This window comes from Letharia lupina (genome assembly GCF_014066315.1).
Source record: "Letharia lupina isolate WasteWater1 chromosome Unknown contig_17, whole genome shotgun sequence".
NCBI classification, from domain to species: domain Eukaryota; kingdom Fungi; phylum Ascomycota; class Lecanoromycetes; order Lecanorales; family Parmeliaceae; genus Letharia; species Letharia lupina.
This window is the reverse complement of record NW_023502986.1, coordinates 1,362,867-1,387,207: the sequence shown is the minus strand read 5'-3', so window position 1 is coordinate 1,387,207 and position 24,341 is coordinate 1,362,867. Positions and strand designations below refer to the sequence as shown.

Here is a 24,341-nt window from a genome sequence, read left to right as displayed (position 1 = left end):
ACGGCAAGAAAGGTAGTAAGTAAGAAAGACGGCAAGAAAGGTAGTAAGTAGAGTAAGAAAGACGGCAAGAAAGAAAAAAAAAAAGACGGCAAGAAAGACGGCAAGAAAGCATGTACAGCAGCAGCACTGCCGATAGCCGGAACGGCGAACCCAAATCATCTAAGTAGGTAGGGTGACGGACCTAACGTACGATGTCACCCAGGGCGGGAACATGGACCGGGAAGCTGTCGCCGATGTGGAAAGGAAAGGGTAGGGTAGGGAAGAGGGAGTGACGCTGGGCGGTTTGTCAGGGAGTTAGGATTGAAGCGGCAGCTCTGAAGAATTGAATGGAAAGTGGAGGACGAGGTGGAGGGGCCAGGGTGGGAGGTCATCAGATTGTGCATCTTCGTGTCACCCGATAATGAATACAAGTGCACTTCAGAGCTTGAGGGTATGAAATGAATGCATTTGGGGGGATATAAATGACAGTCACACATGCGCTCGCAAACGACAGACGGTCTATGCCACACCGCCAACCCCGAGTATCTTAAGGAGAGGATGGGAATCCTCCATGATTAACAGGTATACCAAACATGCCCAATCAATTTTGTACAGCCCTTTCAACGTCTCTCATCTTTACTGCGTCGTTTCCCCGTTGGCGTATTTCTCCTTCGCCACGATATTCGGACTCCTCGATGTCTTCTCGAAGTATGTAGATACATCTGACGACCAGACACTATCTTCTTGATCATCATCATCAAACTGTCCACCCTTCTCATGAGCTTGTCTCGCTTGGGTGGCTTCCCAGTCGGAGCGCATTTCCTCAATCTTTTGCTGGTAGTCGAGCTCGGCATTGTAGTGTTTGCCCACGCCACGCAGGCGCTCGTACAATGACAAATGCTTGGGGTGCACGGCAACACCGTGGTAGTCGGATTCACGGCCTGCTCGGATGTATTGCCAGCGGCGTTCTTGTTCCTTGAGATCGAGACCAGTGGTGTCTGGGAGGAAGAGTAGAGTCAACAGCATACCAGCGAGACCGAACCAAGGCACGACGTGAAACTTCTCCTGTGTGGAGATGTAGTTGTACAAGACGGCGGCAGTCAAGGCGCCGAGTTTGCCACACGCGGCGGAGAAACCGTGAGCGGTGGCCCGGATGGGGGTCGGGTAGACTTCGGCGGCAACGAGGAAGGTAACAGCGTTAGGGCCGAACTGATTGAAAAACGAGGAGAGAAAGTACATGGCTTGGAAGGCTTTGATGTGTGCGTGAGATGTGTAGTATTTATAGTGGAAGCCAGGGACGACGAAGAGGATGAAGTCCATGAGGAAGCCGAGCATCTGCATCTTTTTGCGGCCGTAGAGTTTGTTGTCAATGAGGAAGGCTGGTGGACGACCAAGGTCAGCAGCGAATCTTGGAGACTGGAGATATGGGGGTTGAGAGCTTACAGGCCAAGTAGTATCCGACAAGGGAAACACCAACGTTGATCAGGTTGTACAACCATCCGGGCATAACAGATTTGCCACCGTGGGTAAGGACGCTGATAAACTCGGCCTGGAACAACTTGTTGCCGTAGAAGAAGATGTCGTTGCAGTACCAGCCGCCAGCGGTCGCGATAAGGCGAGGGCCGAAGTAGGTGAAAGTAAGCTTGAGGGACTGAGTATCGTAGCCGGTAACCTTTGACTTCTTCTTCGCTGCGGCCAATTGCTTGCTGGCTGATCTCATCTTGAAAGTACGGAAGTAAACAAGCCACAGTGTACCGACAGCTGGGATAGCAAAGGAAATACGGTAGGTCCATTGTGCGGCGACTTCGGAGTATGGTGGGTTGCCGCTTCCGTGGTGAAAGCACAGAAGCAGAATAATGAGGATGGCTTGGTTGGCGAATTGACCCCATCCTTGCATCAAGAAAGCGCTGGTGACTTTGCGGCCTCGGTGAAGACGATCTTCCTTGGTTGAGATCTTGCCAGAGCCAACGGCGTTCTCCATGCCGGATGTAGCTGTCATCGGATATTCTCCACCAACACCGATACCATAGAAGAAGAGAGACCACGTGTAACAGATGACCCAGCCATTGAGAGTAGTACCCCAGGCACAGACCAGCATGACGAGACCGATGAACATGATGGTTGCATCTTGAATCAGACCCCATCTGCGACCGAGCCTGGTATCCGTTACATTCGGTCCTCAAAACGTGCGAAATCAAGTCCAACTTACCAGTCACCGAGAACACCAACCAGGATCTGTCCAATGATTATACCAACGATTTCCATGTAGTCAACGGCGTCGATCCAGACGGCGTTACAGGTTTTGGCTGCGCTCCAGCAATTTTTGAAAACTGACTGAAATAAAGGTTTGATGTTGCCGATAGAGAAGAGGACGTAACTATAGGAATGTTAGTGTATGTATCCGGATCTTCTTGCGCACACGGTATGCTTACCCTTCGAGACCGAGACCAGCGCCGGGAATGACCATGTTCCTGATATAATAACGGAAAGGTTCCAAAGGATCCCTCTTGAACATTGCCCAGATATTTCTTAACTCCCGGGCAGCCTCCTTGCCATCATAGGCGGTGACAAAGGCGATACGCTTCATCAGAGGCAGGTCAGCCCAGTAGACGCCCTCAGGAGTGAAGCTGTCGTCGGGCTTGATGAGGTAGTCGAAGATCTGCCTCTCGTTTTCGTCCATGGTATGTATAGGGTCGTGGGTACCGCTCATGTCGGGCCCATGAGGGGCAGCTGGACCATAGTCCTGTATGTGAGCCATTGTGAAGGTACGAGTGTGTCAAGCACAAGTACAATCCGACGTTCTGGAGGTTGAGAGAAGGTTGTATGAATGAATGGGAGAAGGTTCAAGATCGGGGTACCGGGGGCATATGTATGTAAGAGCGGAAGGGTGCAGCTGGGGACGGCTATGTCCGGGTGTTGAATCCGGTGGTGGGATGCGGAAAAGATGCCTCGTGGGGTGCGAATGCCGAAGGATTTTTCAGAAGGTGGGAGGCTTGACGTTCCAGAATGAGCTGATATCTTGATGATCGACGAGCACGCTTCGAGTTGTGTCTATGAGATTGGTCGAGAGGATGGATTTGCCATCGGCCGCCCGCTCGCTAAAAGTGTGATGGCGTTGGGTTGGTGGATTCGGTTGATTTGGAGTAGGTACGTATCAGAGATTAATATTGTCGGGTCCTTGTTGGCTAGAACTGATTGTATTCGATTTCTCGGGCGAATCAGATGTCGAAGCTGAATGCTTGATTCGTAGGTGAATATACTGTGCGAGATCCGCGGTGCCACAGGATGTCGAGATGTACACACGTGCAGACACTAGAGCCCGGGTCCGCTGTAGGAAACCTCGTCCGCCTCTTGCCCGCGGGTTTGCCTTGCTTGTTGTTGGCGAATGCTTTCTCTGCGCCTCTATGAGTGAGACAGGCTGACCCGAGGTTATGAGAGTTGGGCGAAGCGTTATGACAAGATTGAAAGGCTTTGGGAAGACTTGTGAAAAGATGAGGAATTCTTGAACCACAACCGCAGAGGGTGAGCCCGGAAATAGGAGCAACCCTGTCTGGAGGCATCATGGCGAGTTTTTAATTCGACGCCGAGCTTTTAGACGTGGATGCTTTACCGGTACTGACGCAGGCTAACGAGCGGATTCTCTCGCTGATGGAGGAGACGAGGAGAAGGATTGAGAGAGAAGACGTTGAAATTGGCCAATGAGATTCCAGAAGATGAGCTCGTGGACACGGCGAAACATTACGACCATCACGCAGATCTCAGATTTCAACCGAGAAGGTCCAATGAGAAAGCTTACCTACGCACAAGCGGAGACTAAGACGCTAGTGCCATCTAGTGTGGCTATCTCCCGATATGTTGATCCGCCTCTGCACAGTGTATGTATTGATCAACAACAGACTTCCGCAGTACGAATACTGCTGCTGCCGCTACTACTGCTTGTTATGTGTTAATTGTTGATTATTAATATCTCTAATTCCCATGTCTTGCCTAATCAACACTGGGTCATGCGATTCATTTTCCCATGGTTTGTGTAGCGAGCGTAAATTGATATCTCGGCTAACTCACGCAGCCTTATCCGACGCGAAGAATCTGCGAGATGCAGCCTCCACGTGGTTTTTTTGATTTTTTGAGGAGGCTTTCATGCACACGCTCCTCGTCGTCATTGTGATAAAGGGCCTTTTCTCCAAGTAGATCATCTCAAGTCTCTACATGATCGACGTTCTGGACCAGAAGTTGGCCGAATTGGATCTCCCTGACTTTTTAGTCTGCTTTGACACCCTCGCACTGACCACTCCACACGGAAAGGGTACCCATCATCATATCACCCGAAACCAGGAAGAATGACAGCACGCTATCATTTCAGGATCAAAGCCACTAGCATTCCACACGGAAATATCCCCCCGTCCATCTTCCATCAATTCGAGATGCGCAAGGTCAGACCCGAACAGAGAGTATCACAAGACTCTCTGAGCTGCCTATAATCTACACATGTCGAGCAAAACGAACGTCCTTCTTCTGAAAAGTGGAGGTTCCATACAGTGCAATGCAGCAATAAATGCACCCCATGTACGCACATGTTTGTGGTGACACAAGACTGACGCCGACAATGTTCGCTTAAGGCCTCTCACTCTAAGAGGTCGTGGTCGATTAGCGTGTCGCAATCTTCACCGATTGAATCCTAGAAGGAGGTGGAGTGGCCCCAAGTGGATACCTAGATTCCGCTATAATCATCTCTTCCAACTTCTTACATGTATGCTGAATGTCATGTGGCGATGCATTCATCATCGGCTCGTCTACAGTCATTAGATATGAAAACATGTGATGAGATGATCGCTCTTGATACACTGAGACGGGCAGCTACTTTCCCACAACCGGTGCCGATCTGCTGTTCCGGACATAGGTCTCTATCCGACGTCCGGGAACTAGCCTAAGGACCGACTTTTCTTACCAGGCCGCCAATCTCACGATGACGCCCTTGCAAATACTATTGACAAACGGATAGAGTGATGAGGAGGCAGAACTCCATGATTGTGCAAGGATACAAATAATATACGACAGCTCGGCTAGACTTGCCTTGGTCAAACTTGGCAGTCAACTTTAGCATACCAATGAGTCTCTTACCTGTCATGGAGCTGTTCTCCAAACAGATGTACTGACATCGAGAACTCAAGCTACAGCAGTAAGCTTTCATACCTCATGCCTAACACAACCTGCGTCTGCTTCTCAACCTACGCTCATCCCATGCGGCTGTTATCCATTAAGGTCACTCCCAAGAGAAGGCTCAATAACTGGACAAGTCATCCGTGCATGCACTGGTTATGAAAACCGATCCATCTACGTAGGCAATGTAACTTGGGATGATGCACTGAATCCAGGACGAGCACGCGCAGTTGTTGCGGAACAAGAATGACTCTGCGGCTCGCCATTACATCTTCGTTAAGTGACAGCTCATTCTCGACCCCTGATTCCTATAATACAGTCTTTTCACGGCCTGGGTGTTCGCCACCTGCGGTGAGATTGCTTTTTCGTCCCAAAGTATCATGTCTAGGCTACTGGATCACGCTGACGAGCTCTTGATTGATATCATAGTTAACGTTCAGCCATGGAAATATCGAAGCTCTTACCTTCGCCGGCAAAACACTGTGCTGGATCACGCACAAGGTAACAAAGAAGGGTGTAGAGTTGAAGAAATACACACCCACGGCGACACTCTCGGCGACGGAATTCTTATTGTCAATCCATTCTCGCTTCTCTGCGACATCATCAACGAAGAAAATGTTCATCTCTATCCAAGGAAGATGATAATATTCCAGCGAAGATGGTGGTACTACTGAAACTTCCCATCCCCCATCCACCATCCACGGGACCGATGAACATTCAAACCAAGTCTCCTACGAGATCACCATTGAACTCGAAAATGAAATTCAACGCAGACTTGAACGATCTCCTTACTATGAGATGCTTCCACCACCTCCCGATTATGATTATGGACAAAGTTCTGAGGGACGTTACTACATAGCGTCCCTGGGATTGCAAATCGAATCGACCGTCGCCATCCCTCTCACCCTGCTCCCCAACCTCCAAAGCACTGAAATGCGCAGCTACACCCTCAGCACAGAGGCACTCATCATTGACTCAATTTTGATCACAATGCGCTCTAAGCAATGACCGTCTGCCAGACGAGCAGCGTGCCCTGCACAATCTATAATCAACATCCATGCACGGCAGTCCCAGGAAATACGATAGTTTCGATAAGGTCTAATTCATATCGGCAGAGCCGTGCGAGACTGCAGACCAGCTGCACAAAGCTCGTCACGAAGTTCTACAACGGTCGAACGGCCGAGGGTTGCGACTATATCCATCGACTGGTGAACGTGTCATCGGATCCTCTTGGGAACCTAAGGCTTTGTGGGCGGTTGTCAACGGAGGGCTTTGATGTAGTGTTTAGTCAATTTTTCAACCTCCAAGCTGCCGGATTGCTCAAGCTTAACATGACCTCAAGCTTAACGAGACCGTAACCGAAAAAAATGGTGAAGCGGACATGGATACTTCGCGGAAGCTGCCTGATACCAATCTCTCGATAATTCCTTCACATCCCTTCACAGAGTTGGGTGGGGATGAAGAGTAGACCTTTGTGGACTTTCGCTATGATTTTTTAGAGGAGAGCTATACCAGATACAAACTCAATGAGTTCTAGAGAGTAGCATTCTCGGGCTACTTTTGTGGTCTAGAAGGCCGCAGCGGATGTTATCGTGAGAGCATAGACACGACTCGTCCGCAAAGAGAAGGAATTACCAGTGCTGCGTCTCTTGACCGTCAGCACGAGGCCGATGGCTTTGGAACATCTTCATCGCATGCTCCCAGGCCGGCCTTTACTTCTCCTCAACCTAACCCCAGACTTTGCGCAGATATCCATCTCTTCTAGCAAATACGCCACCATCGCAGTGATGAGTCTGAGTCTGCTGTTCCAGGTGATGCAACCTAAGGCTGCACCATGTCAACTCCAAAGACCCTAATACTTTCAGCGTCAGTGTTACTCTGAGAAGTCACGCCGATTGAAGTAAAATGACATTTTCCCCCTTCGAGGCTTCGCGCTTTCTAGAAAGTGAACAAGCCAGTTTACTGGGGGCAGGGTTCCTACTGATATTGGACCATCAGCCGTCTCACCTTGTACAGACTCACGCGTTTCACCCCTGCAACACCAATCATAGAAGCAAATATCAGACCCTCCTCACCATCCCCGAATATGTTCTCAACCTCTGTACTCGCCCTGCTCGCCAGTCCTCGCTCCCGAACCGCTCGACCAAACCAAATTCCATTTCCTCCTACGAAACCACCGATCCCACCACCGACCAGCTTGCCATACGCTTCAAACCCAGCAAGGAACCCAGCAGGGCGACGACGACAACCGCCACCGACCCCACGAATGCCAAACGCCAAGGCCGGATACCCCACGACCCAAGTCACCATTGGAGACGGGCACCATCCTCTGGGCCTGCGACGTCTGACCCCGTCACCACCCTCCCCTCCATCTACACCACCCATGGTATATGCCTCCCACCCACCAACGACGCCTATAACCTCCCCGTTACCAACGCGACTCCCACCTCTGACATATCCAACGCCAGAAACCCTCAAACTGACCACTACGGCCACTTATCCGGGCTGGCCGCGCAACGGGCTGGTCGTGGGCACTCAAGCTGCTATGTCGGCCAACAGCCTCGCGGTCTGGCAGGATCAGACACTCTGCTGCAGGACCGCCACCGCTTCGAAATTCGCCGGGTTGGGCGCCCACTCGGATGCTGATACCCTCAAGGCCAAGTGTTCCGTCTCCGCCGCTATCGGCACGTCGGGGACGGGGTTCTGAGCCAACGGGGTGGCTCGGACCTTCGAGTCAAGGGGGCTGCCCTTGGTGTGGTTAGCGCTGTGTGCGCTTTGACTCCTTTGGGGTCGAAGTGATAAGGGATGCTCAGGAGGAAGGGGAAGGTAGGGGGTGGGGGTGAAGGACCAAACTATTCGCACAGTGCTGTCGATGCCAACTGATTCTTGTAGGAATGAAAGGTGAGAATGAAGAGGAGGTTTTAACCGCGCCACCATATTTTGACAGAAACAGAAACAAAAGTCCTCATTTTCATCGACGTCTTTTGTGACATAGGTACAATCACGACAGACCCACTAGCGACCCTCATATCTATCATATCTCTATTCCAACCCTTAACTCTGAATAGGGCATAACGCTTGAACGACCGAACACCGCTGCCAGTTCAAAGGTAAAAGGTAACCAACAACCGATCAGAAGGCTTACTTCGTATATAGCACTCGTATTAACCTCATCCTCGTTCCCTCACCTCTTCAACAACCTCATCATACGTGAAACAATGTACGAACCGCGATCTAGTACGATACATTAGCGACTTCTACGATACAATCGTCGAATAAATCTATTCACAATGAGCCCCAATCTTCCTCAACATCTGTTCAGTGATCGAGCACTACTCTCTTGTTGCAAGTGGAGATCGATCCCAACACTGACTGTTCCGCTACCAGGGATGCTTTGGAAGAGGGAAGGAATCGATTGAGTCGATCTGGCTCCATATCTCTTTGGCTGACTATAATTGTTGGGTGGTAATATGATGAGGACGATTGGATGTGATGTAGGACTGAGTTCGCTTAAGGATGGAAAAGTTTGATACGGGAAGGATCATGTATACGGAAAGGACTGCAATTTTAATCCAGTCACGTGATCAAGCGTGAGCCCTAGAGCGCATCATAGAACTCTCTCGCTAAACGCAACCGGTCTAAGGTAGAGCTGCCTAAACGCAGACTCACTCAACCTCACCTCGAGACGATTGCGCCACTATTCCATCCAAGATCATCTGCAGGTACCACCACAAAAGTTTGCGGGACGGAAGGGCCAGCTGCAGCCGGTCATTGGGACGATGTGCCTGCTTTCGCGAAACCGTTACCATGCGCGCGTGCCACCCGTCCCACCTGACCTTGCAGCCATCGACGACGACCCATTCCCGACACCTCACCTACAATATCTCCCCACAGCGAGAGTGTCCGCAACCGCCGAAACCCTTTTCTTCTTTTTTTACTTTGCAGCTTCGATTCTTATTGTCGAGGAGATCGTTCGAGCGAAGGTGTCCGTTGCGCGAAAGCGGCGGGGCGTGGATGGATGGATGAATGGATCTCTTTACGGTTCGAGTTCGAGACATTTCGCACATGAGCACTTCACGACACCTCTCCTGGGGGCCCATCCATCTTTTATAAGTGATGCCGGCTGGCTAGACTGCGTGACCCAGCAACATGACCTGCCGCCGTGGCATGTCGTCTCTCCATCGTCCATTTTTCCTTTGTCCTTTCTCTCTCTCTGCTGCCTTCATACCGTCGTTACCATCGTCGCCGTCATTACTGCTCCATACCACCGCCATCTTCCTACCCGAGTCATACAAACAAACACTTCCACATCCCAAGCTCTCCGCACCTCTTTCCCGTCCGCCTTCATCTCATCTGTTCCTATACAGCACCAGTCCACTCACCGCAACCCCATCCATCCATCCATCCACCCTCCCAACCACCCAAATGTGCATCCCCCAAATCGACATCATCCCCACCCCCACCCCCACCCCGCGCCGCCGCAAAACCCCCCTCTCCCCCGAATGCCGCAAACCCCCAAACACGACCTACGTCTCCTTCTCGCCCCAGATAATCTACCGCGCGCCCCCCGCCAGCCCCTCCCGCAGCCCCGTGCCGCCCACGCACCCCCGCCACCACCGCGCGCGCGCCCCCTCGACGTGCGAACGGGCGGCGCCGGAGGCGGAGGCGGGGTTCCTGGGCGGGTTCGTGGCGGGGCGGGACGTGGGTGGTAGAGAGGGGAAGGGGATGGCGATGGCGGGGACTGGGGAAATCGCGCCCTCTGCGCCGCAAGCTCCAGCTCCAGCTCCAGCACCAGTGCCTCCCGTTCCCCCACCACCACGGCCCCAACCCCCTTCCTCCTCCTCCTCCTCCTCCTCCTCCTCCTCGACCCTCTCGCGCTACAGCCTGCGCGCGTTAAAGAACCGGGTCAACAAGCTGTGGGATCGCGTCAACGGGTTGGAGCAGTGGCGGGAGCGGGAGCTGCGGCGGAGGGAGAGGGAGGGGGAGGGGAGTTGGGAGAGGAGGAGGAGGCCGTGGGGGGTGGGGGAGGGGGGGGGGGGGGGGGGGGGGTGGTGATAGAGAGAGAGAGAGAGAGAGAGAGAGAGGCAAGCGAGGGAGAGAGAGAGCAAGCGAAGTGAGGGTGATAGAAGTGAAGAAGGGAGGTGATAGAAAAGAGAGAGAGAGAGAGAGAGAGAGAGAGAGCCAGCGAAGGGAGGTGGTATAAAAGAGAGAGAGAGGGAGAGAGCAAGGGAGGGAGGTGATAGAAAAGCGCGAGAGAAAGAGCGCGCAAGCAAGGCAAGTGAAGAAAGGACGACAGCTCAAAAAGACAAGCGGTACGGGAGAAACCAAACTGTCCCAACCCCACAACCGCCTCAGTCAGAACCCCCCCCCAACCGATCCCAAAGTCCCGCTCCACCCCCTCCACCCCTCCACCCCTCCACCCCTCCACCCCGCCCCACCACTACGGACAGCGTATCTACCGTACCTCAGCGAGCTGGGCGTGAGTGAGTGAGTGAGTGAGTGGTACTTCCTTCCCGACGGCCTTGGCTAGAGCTGGGGTTTTACGGCGAGGTGATGGCGCTAGAGGAGGGAGGAAGGAGGGGAGGGAGGGAAGGGGGGAAGGTATGGAGGGAAGGGGGAAGGGGGGAGGGAGGGAGGAAGGAAGGGAGGGAGGGAGGGAGGGAGGGAGGAAGGAAGGAAGGGAGGGAGGAAGGGAGGGAGGGGGGTATCTGATAACGTGGTGGATCGATACGGCCCTCGTTTACCATGCCGGGGCAGTGGGAACGGTTGCTTGGGGAGATATAGATATGGGAGGGGAGGGGATGACGAGTGGGGATTGGAATTAGAATGACGAGTGGGGATTACGAATGAATGGACGAGAGGCGGGTGGTGAAGGTCTTGTGGTACAGGGAGTAGAAGTGCGTGTGCAAAGCAGCTTGTTTGCGTTGATGTGCACGCTGGAAGATTGGTATTGTAACAAGGTCGTCGTGTCATCATGTCGCATGGTACCCGTAGTGCTCCTTTTCACGCAAGTTCCCCTTTATGTGGCCCTCCTTCTCATACCCACGCGACAGCCAATCGGTTTCCTCAAAAAGCCTTCCCTGGTCATCAACTCCCCCTGCTCCCTCAACTCGAATTCGAATCTCCGCGCCACGGTCGCCACGATCAAGGCCAACTCCATCTCCGCCACATTCCGACCCACGCACGCTCTTGGTCCGTAGCTGAAAGGGATGAATGCTCCTTTCTGCTTCTCGGTCAAGTTGTCTGGGTCCCAGCGGTCGGGGTTGAAGATGTCGGGATCGAAGGCGGGGTTGTTGGAGGGGTTCCAGACGGAGGGGAGGTGGTGGATCGTGTAGGCGGGGACGGAGAGGACGGTGCCTTGGGGGAAATGGTGGTTGCAGATTGAGACGCCGGAGCCGGGTGGGACGACGCGGGGGAGGCCGAGGGAGGAGGTGGAATGGATGCGGAGGGTTTCGGATATGACGTTGTGGAGACTGCAGATGAATCATCAGCACGGCATTCGCAATCATTCAACCACAGGAAGAGCTGGCGTGGAGGCGCTTACTAGGGCAAATCCTTCACCATATCGTACTCCGGCACAGCAAATCCCTCCGGAATCGCCTCATCCAACTCCCTCTGTAACTTCTCCATCACCCCCTCCGTCTTCAAACACCAATACAGCAGCGCACAGCTGGTATTAGATGTTGTATCACTCCCTGCAATTAATTGTGTCAATGCCTCTGCCGTCAACTCTTCCCTCCCAAGCTTCTCCCCGTTCTCATCTTTCCCCTCCATCAGTCTCGCCAATAAGTCCTTCCTCTGGCTTTTTTCTTCATCCGGCGCATCGAGCCTGGCATTCACTCGCGCGGTGGCGATACCGGCGAGGTTCTCGACGGCGCGAACGCCGTCGCGGAAGAAAGGATCGGGGAGGTACTTGGCATAGGGTTTGATGGAGGGTAGACAGCCTATGGTGCCCGATACCTCACCGCGACGGTTCAGGACTTCGATGGCGGGGGCGTAGGTGACGGGACCGTTGGGGCTCTTCTGCACTTCGGCGATATCTTTGCCTTTGGAGAGCATGCCAAAAGGCACGCCGAATGCCTGTCATGGCCCTCCCCATCAGCACTTCGATATGCAATCTCGGAGCCGTGGCTACGCCGCACTCACCAGATCCCCAATGATATCGAACGCTATGTAGTTGAACCATTGTAGGCAATCCATATCGGCATAGTTTTGCCCCGACCTTGTCGCAGTGTCGGAGATGCGATCCCATTGCTTGACCAGCTGTTGCAGGTTGTATGCCATGTACTGCTCGAACTGGCCGATGCTCTTCGTGCTGAAAATGTGCGAGACAGTCTTGCGTTTGCGAGAATGTTCGGCGCGATCGCGGGTGTTGAAGAGGCCTCTTTGAATGGAGACGAAGGCGTCATAATAGTCGCTGTGAAGCCATGTCTCCGTGAGCTGTTGCTCATGAGGATTCGCGGAGAGCAGAGTGATGACAGAAAGAATGTAGTGGAATGTGAGAAAGGTTGATTACCTCTTCAGCCATCCTCCCGCGTGGCTATAGATGACCGGAATGGCCTCTGGATCGGCAACAGAGACATGATCAGGCTGTATGCGCACCAGCGGTCCAAGCCTTTTGTGGGCTTCATCCACGGCTAGATAGCGCCTTCCCCGCCTGCATTGGTAGAGTAGCCATATGTTGCTGAAGATTGCGAGCTTAGGGCCCGGGATGTCTCGTATGGCGTTATTCCGGATGTATGGTAGGAGGTAGTAGATTACGGGTAGAAGGAGAAGGAGGTAGGGAGAGAGAAGAGATGTCAGGATCATTGTTGTGGAGATATAGGGAGATGGTATACAAGGTAGAAAGCTGTCATGTATAAAAATAATCAAGCGTTGCCATGACCGAGAACATTTGCAAGTGAAAAGAAGGAGGACGGCGGACCGGTAATGCAAGAGATGTAAGACATTACGAGTAGAAAGACAGATGTAGCTGTTCACATGCACACCAATTGAAGAATAACCAATAGGTTGTGGGGTTGGAAATGCCGACTTAATATCCAGCCCCGCATAGAATAACATCCGGCCGACGCGGAACAGACCCGTGCAAGTCTACGTACCGTACCCGTGATATAGGACCGAAGCGAATACTAGTTAAAGTACAGGGAACGATTAGGCCTTTTGAGGCTCATGTATGCCAACCGTTCAAGCCTCTTGGCGCGGGGATCCAAGCTTAAAGCTTCCGACAATTTGATGAATTGTGGGGGCGCAAATACCCCACCAATGAAATGACTCACCACTTAAACCCATGACCAACAATGATGAAGCTAGGTACATCCTTTTCAACCATATCATGATGCGAGTAATATATCAGCCTACACAAGCTGCATTCGATCCTGTATCAGTGACTCTCTAACCAAAATGACTTTCTTCCAAATGTCCTGAAATCTCGTGAGATACACCAATCCGGGTTACAGCTCGGTAGGGGTGAAAAAAAGGTTCGGTAGGGGTGAAGCTTCGGCATATGCTCGCTTCACCCCGGATGAACTCATAGCATATATATAGGGAATCCCGTACCTCGCACACGTAAAAATCGCTGGACTGAATTTAACTTTCTTCACCCCCGATGAGGTGCTGGCATTCACCCCGGACATATACTTAGCATCTACTCACCCCTGCCGAACCTTTTTTCACCCATGCTGAGCTGTAAGCCCCCACCAATCCGATCAGACAGATCCGAGGTTCAACCGGACTAGGGCTAGGGTATGGGCCGAAAAAGGTGGAGAGACATGTGACCAGGTACACAAGTCCCGAGTGCGACTTTCCGCCGGATTCGATGAGCTATTCAGCTCGATTGATCAATCAAACTAAGCCGAATAGGCGGGTCTCGGCGCCGCAGACTGCTCGACGGGACTGCGGGCGAGACGGGGTGAAGGTAAAATTGCCGCAAACCTGGAACTGTTGAAAATGAAGAGTATGGGCATGAAAAGCATTTTTTGGGCTGTGAAGGAGAGAGAGAGAGCGAATGGTACCTCAGAACCGATCATGGTGGAGTGCAAGTGACTTTCCGGGCAGCGAATGTTCGACCAGCGAAAGAAGGACTGAGCGGCAATTGAACCTCTTACCCGCCGTCGTGCAAAAGGCTCTGCAATCGTCAAGGCATATCAGCCCCACAGCCCGCAGAGGTGACCTACAATGGCCATTCCGGTCATCCACGGGATACTGACAATGACCTCCATGACTCCGCCCCATCCACATCCTCAAGGACTGGACGAAGGTGTGGAAACGCCAGCTTTACACCCGCACCGATGCCCTTCTGGCGAACTTCCTTGCTCCACTCCGGGTTCATCACGTCCTACCACCTCTTCTTCCAGCAAAGATCAACCCTCGCACCTCTGTCGCGTGGGAAGACCTGCCCAGCGTGACATCGTCGATCAGATGCTTGTAAGAGTGGGTCTGGCGGGACCACGCACCCACCACGCAGACGTAGTACCCGCCGTGATTCCGGGAGTGTCCTCGGAAGCTCGCGTGATAACGAAACCGACTTGAAAGAACCTCAATCGCAGTACACCCCGTCCAGTGTTTCAAACCCGGGGGGAGTTGGAGCCCATGAAAGAGTATTGTCCCTGCGAAGGTGCCAGAACGGTCATCTTTTGCAGCGATGCTTTGACTCGCGCTCTGGATCGTAAAAGTGTCAATGTCACACGCCGAGTCTGAGTGGTTTGAGCCACGACTGTTTGGGTAGCTGAACGTTTGTATATAGCTGAAGCCCTTGAAGAACTCGTACGTGGAGTTTGATAGATGTAGCTGTTTGGGGTTAGGGGAGCGTGAAAAAAGAGACTTGTAGACGTGGGTGAATGATGAAGAGGTGATCATGGGACCAACATATATTTCCAGAGATATGTACGTAGCAGAGGGTCCCGAGGCTTAGAAGGCGTGAAATATTGTCTAAGAAGTCTAAAATGAACTTGGGTGTCGGTCAATGACTCTTGGTCAGCTAGCCTGCATCTCTCCAACGAGCATACCGCACATACACCAACGGCTCTCCGAACGTTAGCTCACGGTTGTCACTCTAAAATCTATCAAGTCCTTCCGCCACCTTCCCCCATCCTCTTCTCAGACTCCACCCCACACCCATCAGCACTACTCCGCACCAGCGTTAACCGCTGCCTCTCAGTCCCCCCGGGCTCATCCGTCTCCCCATCCGGCAGACGGATCGTCCGAAACCGCTGCAAAAGCCTCGCAACGGTATACGAAACCTCGATGGGTGCAAAGTCCTGACCGAGACAGGCTCTCGGACCACCGTTGAAAGGGAAATAAGCCCAACCGTAAGGATTTCGAGCCCTCGTGTTCTTTCCCATCGCTCGGGGCGGAAGTCATCGGCGTCTTGGCCCAAAGATGTTCTTCCGCCGGGCACTGACGTGTTGTGAGAAGACGACGACTTCCCCTTTACGGACAAGGATAGGCGCGGTACCATCAGGACCGCCGCCGCTCGGTAGCATCGCGGTTTTGTTGGCTGTGCGGTTGTTCCAGGGGACGGGTGGGTAGACACGGAGACCTGAAGGGTATAAGCAGACTTCAAGCCGGTTGCAGGATTCAGATATGTACTTTCTTTGATGACCGTAGCGAGCTATGGCATCTTTCGAATCTGCTCTCGAGTCGGATACTCTGAGTATCCAACACAAGTGTAAAGCTCTTGACGGAGGCGTTCCATTACTGAAGTGTGGCGAACAGGAAGGCGCCTGAAATGCGAGATGTCAGAGTCAGGTCCACAATTTTGAAGCGGGTTACGGAGGTACTGCCAATGTCCATGGGAGACAGCAAGCCGTTGTGTCTCGCCCTGCAAGTAGTATGTTGAGGAGTTGGTCTCGAAGCAATTCATGGCTGCCAGACTCTTGGGCTAGTTGATCGACGAAGCTTTCAGATGATTCCTCGTCGTTGTACTTTTCTGACTTCACTCCTCGCTCCTGGATGTAGTCGTCTATGAAATGATGGACTACAGAGCATGAACGCCTAGACTACGATGGACTGTACAGGAAGTGCCACCGTGCAGGACGAAATTGTTTTGCCAAACCTCTTTGAGCTATGTCGAAGTTGTCCGCCAAAGCTATGTTCCCGGCGTCAGTATCCTCTCCCACTCTCAGACTATAGACGGATCGTCCGAGGAGTAAAGCTGTTGTGGTGTCCAGAATGAATTTGAAGAAAAGTGGCTGCAAGTCAATCGCTCCCTGAGAGGTATCTAAGCAATCAAGCCGATTGTCAACATGTTCGCGAAACACGTCCAGCATTCGAATGAATTGTTTGCGCAGTAGTTTCCCGAGGTGCTTCCAAGCCGGCCCCCTTGAGTGAAGATGCCATTACCTAGAAGAGGGGAGAAGACACTGTGGCGATCCCCGAAGCCATAATCTACATGATTGCCAAGTCAGGATGGACTGTATTGAGACATATTGTTGACAGCACAGCTTCTAGGTCGATGCCCAAGGGCCATTGATTTGGAAGTTGTGGTGGAGGTGAACATCCGTATATCGAGCCGAGCGCAACATCGGCTTGTCTACTATCAAAATTATCCGATGCCACATCTGATCTCCTGCATACCAGGTATTCAAGATACTTCCGCACCACGACTTAGTAGAATACAGGCGAAGAATAAGGCGGACGTAGTGGAAACAGTCGCAGATCTTAGTAGTACATAGAACTCTGACTCTGACATACGGATTTGAATATAATGGATGCTCTGCATAATGCCAGTCATTTACCGTCATAGGCCCTTGGTTGCGTCCGGTGTGAATGAATATGTATGTAGGTCAAAGAAAGGACATTGATGTGTCAAAGGCTTTGCCCCATGTGTCCAGGACTATGGATGAGGGAAGCATCCTGCAATGGTTTCGAGACATATTAGAGCAGTTACCACACTCGAGTAGTTAGCTGACCGTAGCTGCATACTTGGTCCATGCGGAGGTTGATACTCGACGCCAGGAGTCCTGGGACGTCAAGACTCCTGCGCCCAGATCTCGGATGCCGCCCCAATACGAGGCTGCACGAGATTCGGTACCTTAGGTTTAGGGTTGGTGCTAGCGCTCTCCCGCTGTCTAGGACCGTTGGTGCCGACCTCGTCCGCTCGGGAGGCGGCCCTGTAGCGGGGGACCCTACCTTAGAGCTACCTTATATCCAGGGCGCATGAATTGAACTTTAGGGGCATCATCCGACAGCTGGACCCTTTCCTTGGCGTGTGCGGGACTTTTGGTGCCGACCTCCGTAGGGGTACAACATACCTTATATGGAGCCTAAGCGCCAGGAAAGCGGTCTGAGTCTTTCACACAATTTGAGGCCAGCGAGCACGAGCTATTCGTCCCGCTTAGTCGGTCACTCGGTTCGAGTGATGTTTCGAAATGAGGTGTGAATGATTCCTAATCTCTCCACGTAATATTTAGAGTTGAGCAAGGTTGGGCTTGAGGCCCGTTGTCTTGACCCCAAATAGTGTCCAAAGGTATCGAGATTGCATAGCCGGCACAACGTTGAATGTCTAGGCGTATATATACATTTTCAAATTGCGAAGGGCGCTATATATCAGTAACATAATCAGCGAGGGTATAACCAAGGAACCTGTATCCAATACTTTATATCAAAACAGGTACCACCAGTAAGGCCCGCATTCAGGCAAGATCAGCTGCCCTCTTATCATCCAAATCCCTATCCTCTTTCGTAATGCTTCCAGCGCTTGAGTCACCGCTGTCCTGATCCTTGCCCTCAACAACGTTGCCGTCACGGCCAAGCATTTGATGCTCGATGTTAACCTGGTAAGAATATGTCAGCAATCTCTTCGGACTTATTGCAGGGTTGGAGAAGCCAGGATATGTATACCTTCGGTCCTTTGAACCATTTGTGCGCACTCACAAACCACCAGATGGTGATCATCGTCATCGGACCTCCATATACAAGAACCGTCCAGTTCATGCCCGACGCACTAGAATGTGGTCAGCCGCTGAGCGCCTACGTAATGAAGTCGCGAACACTCACGTCAGATCGGAGCCAGTCAAGCTCGGAAGCATTAGGATCGGCACCATGAGAGCCACGAACGCACAAGCCGCGCTGCCAATGTACATACTGAAGGGGCCCAAATTCCAAGGACCAGCCCTAAATCGATTGCCGACGAAGAAAACGCGGATGAAAATAGGTATCGTGAACGCGACGAAAGCTGCGACGGCAGCAATAGAGAACAGTGCGCCAGCTGCGAGTGGTCCACCGAAGACAAGGAGGGTCATGAGGATGCCGAGCGTAGTGTTGAACCAGACTGCATTGACAGGAGTGTGGGTGTGTTTGTTGACGCGTTTTATCCACCAGGAACAGGGAAAGCAGTCATCGCGGGCGTAGGCGAAAGTAACTCTGGAAGCAGCAACCTAAATCAAGCATCAGTCGATGGTTGTCCGTGCAGAGTACGATGACTTTATTCACATACCATGCAGCCTTGGCCCATGGAAAAGGCAGCAATGATGGTCAGGGACGCCGCGGCGAGAGCCACTTTCTGAGGCAAGACTTGAAGAAGGTACGACACCCATGGCTGACCTAATGATGAGGTGAGGACACCATCAATGTCTATGACCGTATAGGCAACCACCAATTGCAAGAACCAGCCAAACAGCCCTCCGATACCGCTCGTCAAAACGATCGCTCTGGGTGCTGCAACGTTCGCATTGGCGCACTCCTCGCTCAAATGAAATGGTGCATCGTAGCCGCTGCCAAGCAAGTCAGCGGTCGTTCGATTTGACAAATTTTTGCAATTGAGGATTACCTCATGGTCCAGATCACGGCAACGAATGTCATCAGGATCGAGACACCCTTGGGAAAGTCTGTTCCATCATAAAAGTCATTCCAAACAACGCTTGCAGGGGTAAAGCGAGGGAGGCCTTGTGACTCTCTATTGGTCGCAGACGGGATGAGGATAAGAACAATACAGAGCGCAATGATATTGAATGTCGATCCAACAGAATTGAAATTGGCGATCCACTTTGTAGGCATGCTGCTGATACACCCATGTATGAGCAAAATCAATGTCGTGAGCAGCCAGACCTGCCAATTTTGAGGAACGTAACTGGGATTGGAGATGGAAGCGCAAGCAAGGATCATTTCGGCCATAGGATAGTCGACAGAGGGGGCACCAGTGACTTGTCCCAGCCAATTCGACCAGCCGGTCAACCCTATGTTTCACCATCAGCCCTCGTGCAGGTACACTTTGTCTTGGGATACATACAGGCTGCGAGCGGCCCGTACCCCGGTGGCGCCAGAACCGCCGAAGCGTAGTATAACCCCCCACTTGTAGGCATCGAAGAGCACAGTTCAGCCATGCTCATGGCGACGCATTGAATGAAGGTCATGGCGATAAGCCATCCCCAGACCATACCGGGTGTACCCGCGTATCCCATGCCCTGTCACCTTGATCAGCCCAATGTCGCATTGCCGTATCATGGGTCTTTTCTCTCACATAGTATAGCGTGCTGGCGAAACTGGGCAGCAAGCCTAGCACAGCAAAGCTGACACAGAATGTGGTCCACAAGCTGAACTCTCTCTTAAACTCGGGTTTGTAGCCTAGTGCTGCCAGGACTTCTTCATCGGCAGTCAATTCGCGCTCGCTGTAGACGGGAATACCGCCAGCGCTGAGGACGGAGGTCACCGGCTCCTCTGCGACACTCTTTTTGCGGCCTGACATGCTCTGGCTTCGGACAGCGAGATTCTCAGCCATCTCGAAGGTAATTCGGCGTGTCGTCCCACGCCGTTCGAGGTAATTAGGTCAGGGAGTAGGTGAAGGAGGGAGAAGTTTGGTTGACAGTAGGGGATCGCCGAGGTAGAAGTAGTCGTCGGACGTTTGAGTGTCTCCGAGAAACCGCCAACGGCTCTCACTGGATTGGAAGGTTCAGGCGTGCATCAACTGATAACGCCCGGTTCTCGCGTGGGGCCCAGCTCGAAACTTGGGATTTGAGGCTTACGGTAGCCCGAGCCCATCTTATCTCTTTCCCCTCTTTCTCGTCTCTGAGCGCTTTCGATTGGCAGAGAATTGAGCCTGACCTCCTTCCTGCGAGACGGCGTCATGTAGCGTCAAGTAGCTCATCGTACTTCATCATCCAGGTGATGCGGCGGCGATCTCGCGAGTTGTTGCGTATCAGTGAAGGATAGTTGGCGGCTTCTGTCATAGGGAATTGGTTTCTGTCGCTCGGCTGGTATTTTGGCCCGGGTGCGCTTGCCTAATCTGGTAAGGCTGCACGTGATCCGAGGTCATCTGTCATCTAAGTAAAGTAGGCAAACACTACTCCATAAAGTTGGTAAAAAAGTTGTTACGTAACAGACGGTGTTTTAGGGCTAAGGTAGGCTTGGGGAAGCCAAGCGTAACCCTAATCTTTAACCGAGCGAGCCAATAAACCGCTCTTGTGTCGAAGCCGACACGGAAGCATTTCTTGTCAACACCATCTTGCCCTCCAAGCACGTACTATTCACTTCCCCAGACATTTATTCCAGCTATCGCTTCTCAAAGATAACAGCAATCGTTGTGGTACTTAGATTTGCGAAGCAGCGGTATGCAATGACGCGTTGTCAAGGGGGCTGAGTCAGCGTATCACTGGCCAGCCGCAACGGACGTGTTCGGTCGAAGCGTCAGATTCCTGCTGATCGAATGAAAGCAAAGAGAAATTGTGCCACAAAGATATGAAACAATTGCCTCTTACAAAATGCGACGTTGACGAGGAGGGGGGTCTTCGTTTCGGCTAGCTCAAACCCGGAAGGACTCTCAGCTCCCACTCAGTCCAATGGCATGGGCTTTTAATTATATCTTACTGTCCCGGGAAACGCTCGATTGCCTTTTCGCGGCAGTGACTGGCTCGAAGGCTGCGAGCAGGTGCCTCTCGTCTGCTTCAAGTGCTTCGTCCGCATTGCTACGTCGTAGATTTGGTAGGGTACCCTGAGCTAGCCTTCTCTTTCTGAGCTATCTTTGCCTGTGAGAAGGAAGCAGAAACAAGCGCCCAGGCCGAGCACTGCTGTCCTGTATGGCCAAGGCTTTCCTGAATGTTCATTCTCTCTCTGCCGTTACTCAACGAACACCTTTCGTAACTTTTCCTTGGGCTACGGCATTTCTCTCTTTCCATAGGGTGCTTTTTAGTCAATACTTTTTAATGGCGCATACCTCTTTTCTAGCAAGACTTTCCATCAGCGGTCCTCCTCCAACAAAAGCTCTAGAGCCCCGCCAAGCTCCCGGTGTAATCGCAGCCTCTGAATTCCTTCGCCGTGGCTACCAAGCTTGTAAGTGCTGGATGTAAAGCTACTGCGCAATATTAACAGTCACTGTGCAGCGGTCGTCGTAGGGAATTGGGTTTATATCGACGGAGGCGAATTCTCTTTCATGAGCGATGGAACGCCGCAATATGAATACGGTATGTGTCTTAGAGGATGGGTCTACCCAGACTAATACCCGACGGCCTAGCATCAACACTGCTATCTATCGACCTCTCTCAGAACTGGACGAATGCTACAGTCGCATTACAGTCTACTACCAAACCCAACGGCGCACCCAACCTAAACAGTCCGTCACTCTGGTACCATGAATCGGAAAATCTCATCTATTCTGGTTTCGCAGGCTGGAATTCCTCTTTCGGCAACGAGCCAAACCTCCCTGCAATGTCGCTCTGGACCTTCCAGCCTGATGGGAGCGGAAGTGGAGCCTGGAATGAGATCATTGATGCCAATTCATCTGTATGGTCTCAGTTGACACGTCCTGCCCAGCCGCTCATGGCTTTTGGCTCCGACAGCGCCTGGGTCCTCGGAGGTATCACCGCAGACTGGGATCAGTACGCGTCGCCTGAAAATCTCATTCCTGGGATGCTTCAATTTGATATGGCATCCAGGTTATTCTCCAACTCCAGTGTCCAATGCTGCAATGCTACTGGCGGTATCTACAAAGGTGCTCTGCAATATGTCCCATCTTTTGGACCGGAAGGTATACACATCGCGATGGGAGGACAAAACGGAATAGGAAACAATGGCGTAACTGCTGGGCTGATCGACTTCGGGACGGTCTCGGTCTTCGACCCTGCAAAGCAAGAATGGTGGAACCAAACAACCACTGGGAGCGTACCCAGTCCCAGGGTGGAATTCTGTACTGCTGGTATTAACTCGACCAATGGCACATACGAAATGTTAGATGGCAGTTCCCTGTGAGCTTCCATCTGTTCACCGCTGACGATTTGGTAGATTTGTTTACGCGGGTTGGGGCACCCATCTTGGTCCAGCAGCTGTTCAATATGACACAATCAATATCCTCACCCTACCGGCGTTCCACTGGATAAGTGTTCCCTACAATCCTGAGAACCCTCGGCACGCACTCTCTTGCAACGCTGTTGGTGGAAGCCAGATACTCACGATCGGAGGAGTTGACTCGAACTCGCAGGTAGCCACGGGTTTGGTTGAAGACATTATTGCAAGTACCTTCAATAGCTCTCCAGACCCATTTGCGCAGGGCTTAGCAATATTCGATATGACGACTATGGCCTTCTCCAATCAATATACTGCTGGGGCTCTACCATACGAGCAGTCCGAGGTGGTGAAGCAATTCTACTCACAATCAAATGAGTAGGACCACTCGTACTTTCTCCGCGAAGCAGTTTACTAAATGAAACACAGAGCATATAAAAACAATCTCACACCTCAAGTTTCGGAGCTTTTAAATGTCACCCATTTTTTTAATAGCAGTCCGTTTCTCTCTCTACCTCTAGATTCATTGCCAAGGGGCTTGCTGACTGGTATTCAGCGTCCACCAATAATTCCTCTTCCTCGTCCGGCTCTTCCAGCACACCTTCAAGTCCTGCAACCTCCAAACAGTCTGAATCTAATGGTCTCAAATCCGGCGCTATAGCAGGGATTGCTGTCGGTGCCTCCGCAGCCTTCTTTGCAATTGCCGCTGGCATCGGCTACCTACTCAGAAGGCGTAGGGCTTCGCAAAAATCTGAAACGCCGGAAACAACATCGAAGAACGAGTACAAAGAGATGGCGTCCGTCAATTTCGAGAACCATGAGTTGCACGAGATGAACGGACCTGGACGGGCGTTCGAGCTGCAGGAGCAGAGCGTTCAGGAGTTGGAGCACCCAGTAGTGCCAGTGGAACTGCAGGCACACCAAAACTTTCACCGGGACTGAGTTCGGAGCTGAGCATGTCGGCGTTGGCGGATGAGAGCAGAGTCTCTCGATATCTTGGCTAAAATCATTATGAAGGAAAAGATGCAATGTGTTACTCCATTAGTCGTCTGTCAATACTAGAATACTATCCGGCACCCTCTTGAAAACCCCACATCCCGAAACCCAATTTTGTCACCACTGCAAGCGGTATGGCAAGCTGATTCGTCGTCTTGCTGCGCGTCAAGACAGATGCGTTTATCTTGAAAATCCCCAAGGACTTCTAACGAGCTTAGCACTTCCCCACACCTAACTCAATGGTTCGACAGAAAGGCTCAGATTAGGCGCTACGGGAGCTACACGGTGACGGATAACGCTTGGCTGCAAGCTGAGCCCACAGGGAATGCTCGGGGTGGATTGGCAGATGCTGCAAGGGATGATCCAGTCAGTCCTGCTAGTGGCGCTGGGCGGGCTTGACCCTACTGGGGTTCACAGAGGTAAAAGATATTTTCTGAAGTGTTTGTTCGTAGGCATCGATACCAGTTCGGCTGTATGGGGGCATCGAGAGGAAGAGCTGGATGTGCTGGCTATGATACACTGGTAGTACAACGCCTCTGTTTGAGGAGCTTGCTATGGAGGAATATGTCACCTGGTGGTAAGAATCCGAGTGCTGCTGTTCTGGTACTCAATTATCATACTTTTACCTATGCCGTTTTCTCGTCAAAAGATGATTCATTCTAGGAATTTTGCACGCTAAAGTCTTCGCTGAGTTATGCTGCCGGACGAAGTTAACGAAGAGCTGGCAAGTCAACAGTACGACGGCTCGTGCGCCTCTTTTCACTGAAGGAATATCCGCCTTTTCGACCCTCTCAGAGATCATGTCTGTAGAGAGTACTTTCTAGTAGTGCAATCTACTATCAGATGCGCTTATCACCATCAGCATGCTAAACCTACGCCCAATCCTGTGTAAACAGCTTTGCAAGACTGCGAACATAGATTTACACATACTTCGGCTTCCTAACCCCGTCTTTCCCGTATGGTACACGTTTCGCGAGCACCGCAACATATTTTCA

The 24,341-nt window shown here is 52.0% G+C and overlaps 5 protein-coding genes across 5 annotated transcripts; 2 read left to right on the top strand and 3 right to left on the bottom strand.

Annotated features, from left to right (window-relative positions):
• Positions 1–615: 615 nt before the first annotated feature.
• Positions 616–2,737, bottom strand: HO133_003486 (uncharacterized protein; the record flags this gene model as incomplete). The annotated part of the gene is made up of 4 exons (XM_037294408.1): positions 616–1,358; positions 1,423–2,135; positions 2,189–2,356; positions 2,412–2,737. 4 exons carry the CDS (start codon positions 2,735–2,737, stop codon positions 616–618), a joined length of 1,950 nt encoding a protein of 649 aa, XP_037149789.1.
• A 4,488-nt stretch (positions 2,738–7,225) lies between these two features.
• On the top strand, positions 7,226–7,846 carry HO133_003485 (uncharacterized protein; the record flags this gene model as incomplete). Its single annotated transcript, XM_037294407.1, has 1 exon — positions 7,226–7,846. The coding sequence occupies one exon, from the start codon at positions 7,226–7,228 to the stop codon at positions 7,844–7,846; it is 621 nt and encodes a 206-aa protein (XP_037149788.1).
• Positions 7,847–11,158: 3,312 nt separating this feature from the next.
• HO133_003484 (uncharacterized protein) lies at positions 11,159–12,948 on the bottom strand (the record flags this gene model as incomplete). Its single annotated transcript, XM_037294406.1, has 4 exons — positions 11,159–11,612; positions 11,684–12,219; positions 12,286–12,556; positions 12,656–12,948. The coding sequence occupies 4 exons, from the start codon at positions 12,946–12,948 to the stop codon at positions 11,159–11,161; spliced, it is 1,554 nt and encodes a 517-aa protein (XP_037149787.1).
• Positions 12,949–17,771: 4,823 nt separating this feature from the next.
• On the bottom strand, positions 17,772–19,855 carry HO133_003483 (uncharacterized protein; the record flags this gene model as incomplete). Its single annotated transcript, XM_037294405.1, has 7 exons — positions 17,772–17,912; positions 17,980–18,082; positions 18,136–18,515; positions 18,575–18,851; positions 18,908–19,313; positions 19,367–19,541; positions 19,598–19,855. The coding sequence occupies 7 exons, from the start codon at positions 19,853–19,855 to the stop codon at positions 17,772–17,774; spliced, it is 1,740 nt and encodes a 579-aa protein (XP_037149786.1).
• Positions 19,856–21,275: 1,420 nt separating this feature from the next.
• HO133_003482 (uncharacterized protein) lies at positions 21,276–23,292 on the top strand (the record flags this gene model as incomplete). The annotated part of the gene is made up of 6 exons (XM_037294404.1): positions 21,276–21,402; positions 21,453–21,533; positions 21,584–22,295; positions 22,351–22,728; positions 22,780–22,847; positions 22,907–23,292. 6 exons carry the CDS (start codon positions 21,276–21,278, stop codon positions 23,290–23,292), a joined length of 1,752 nt encoding a protein of 583 aa, XP_037149785.1.
• Between the last annotated feature and the right edge of the window lie 1,049 nt (positions 23,293–24,341).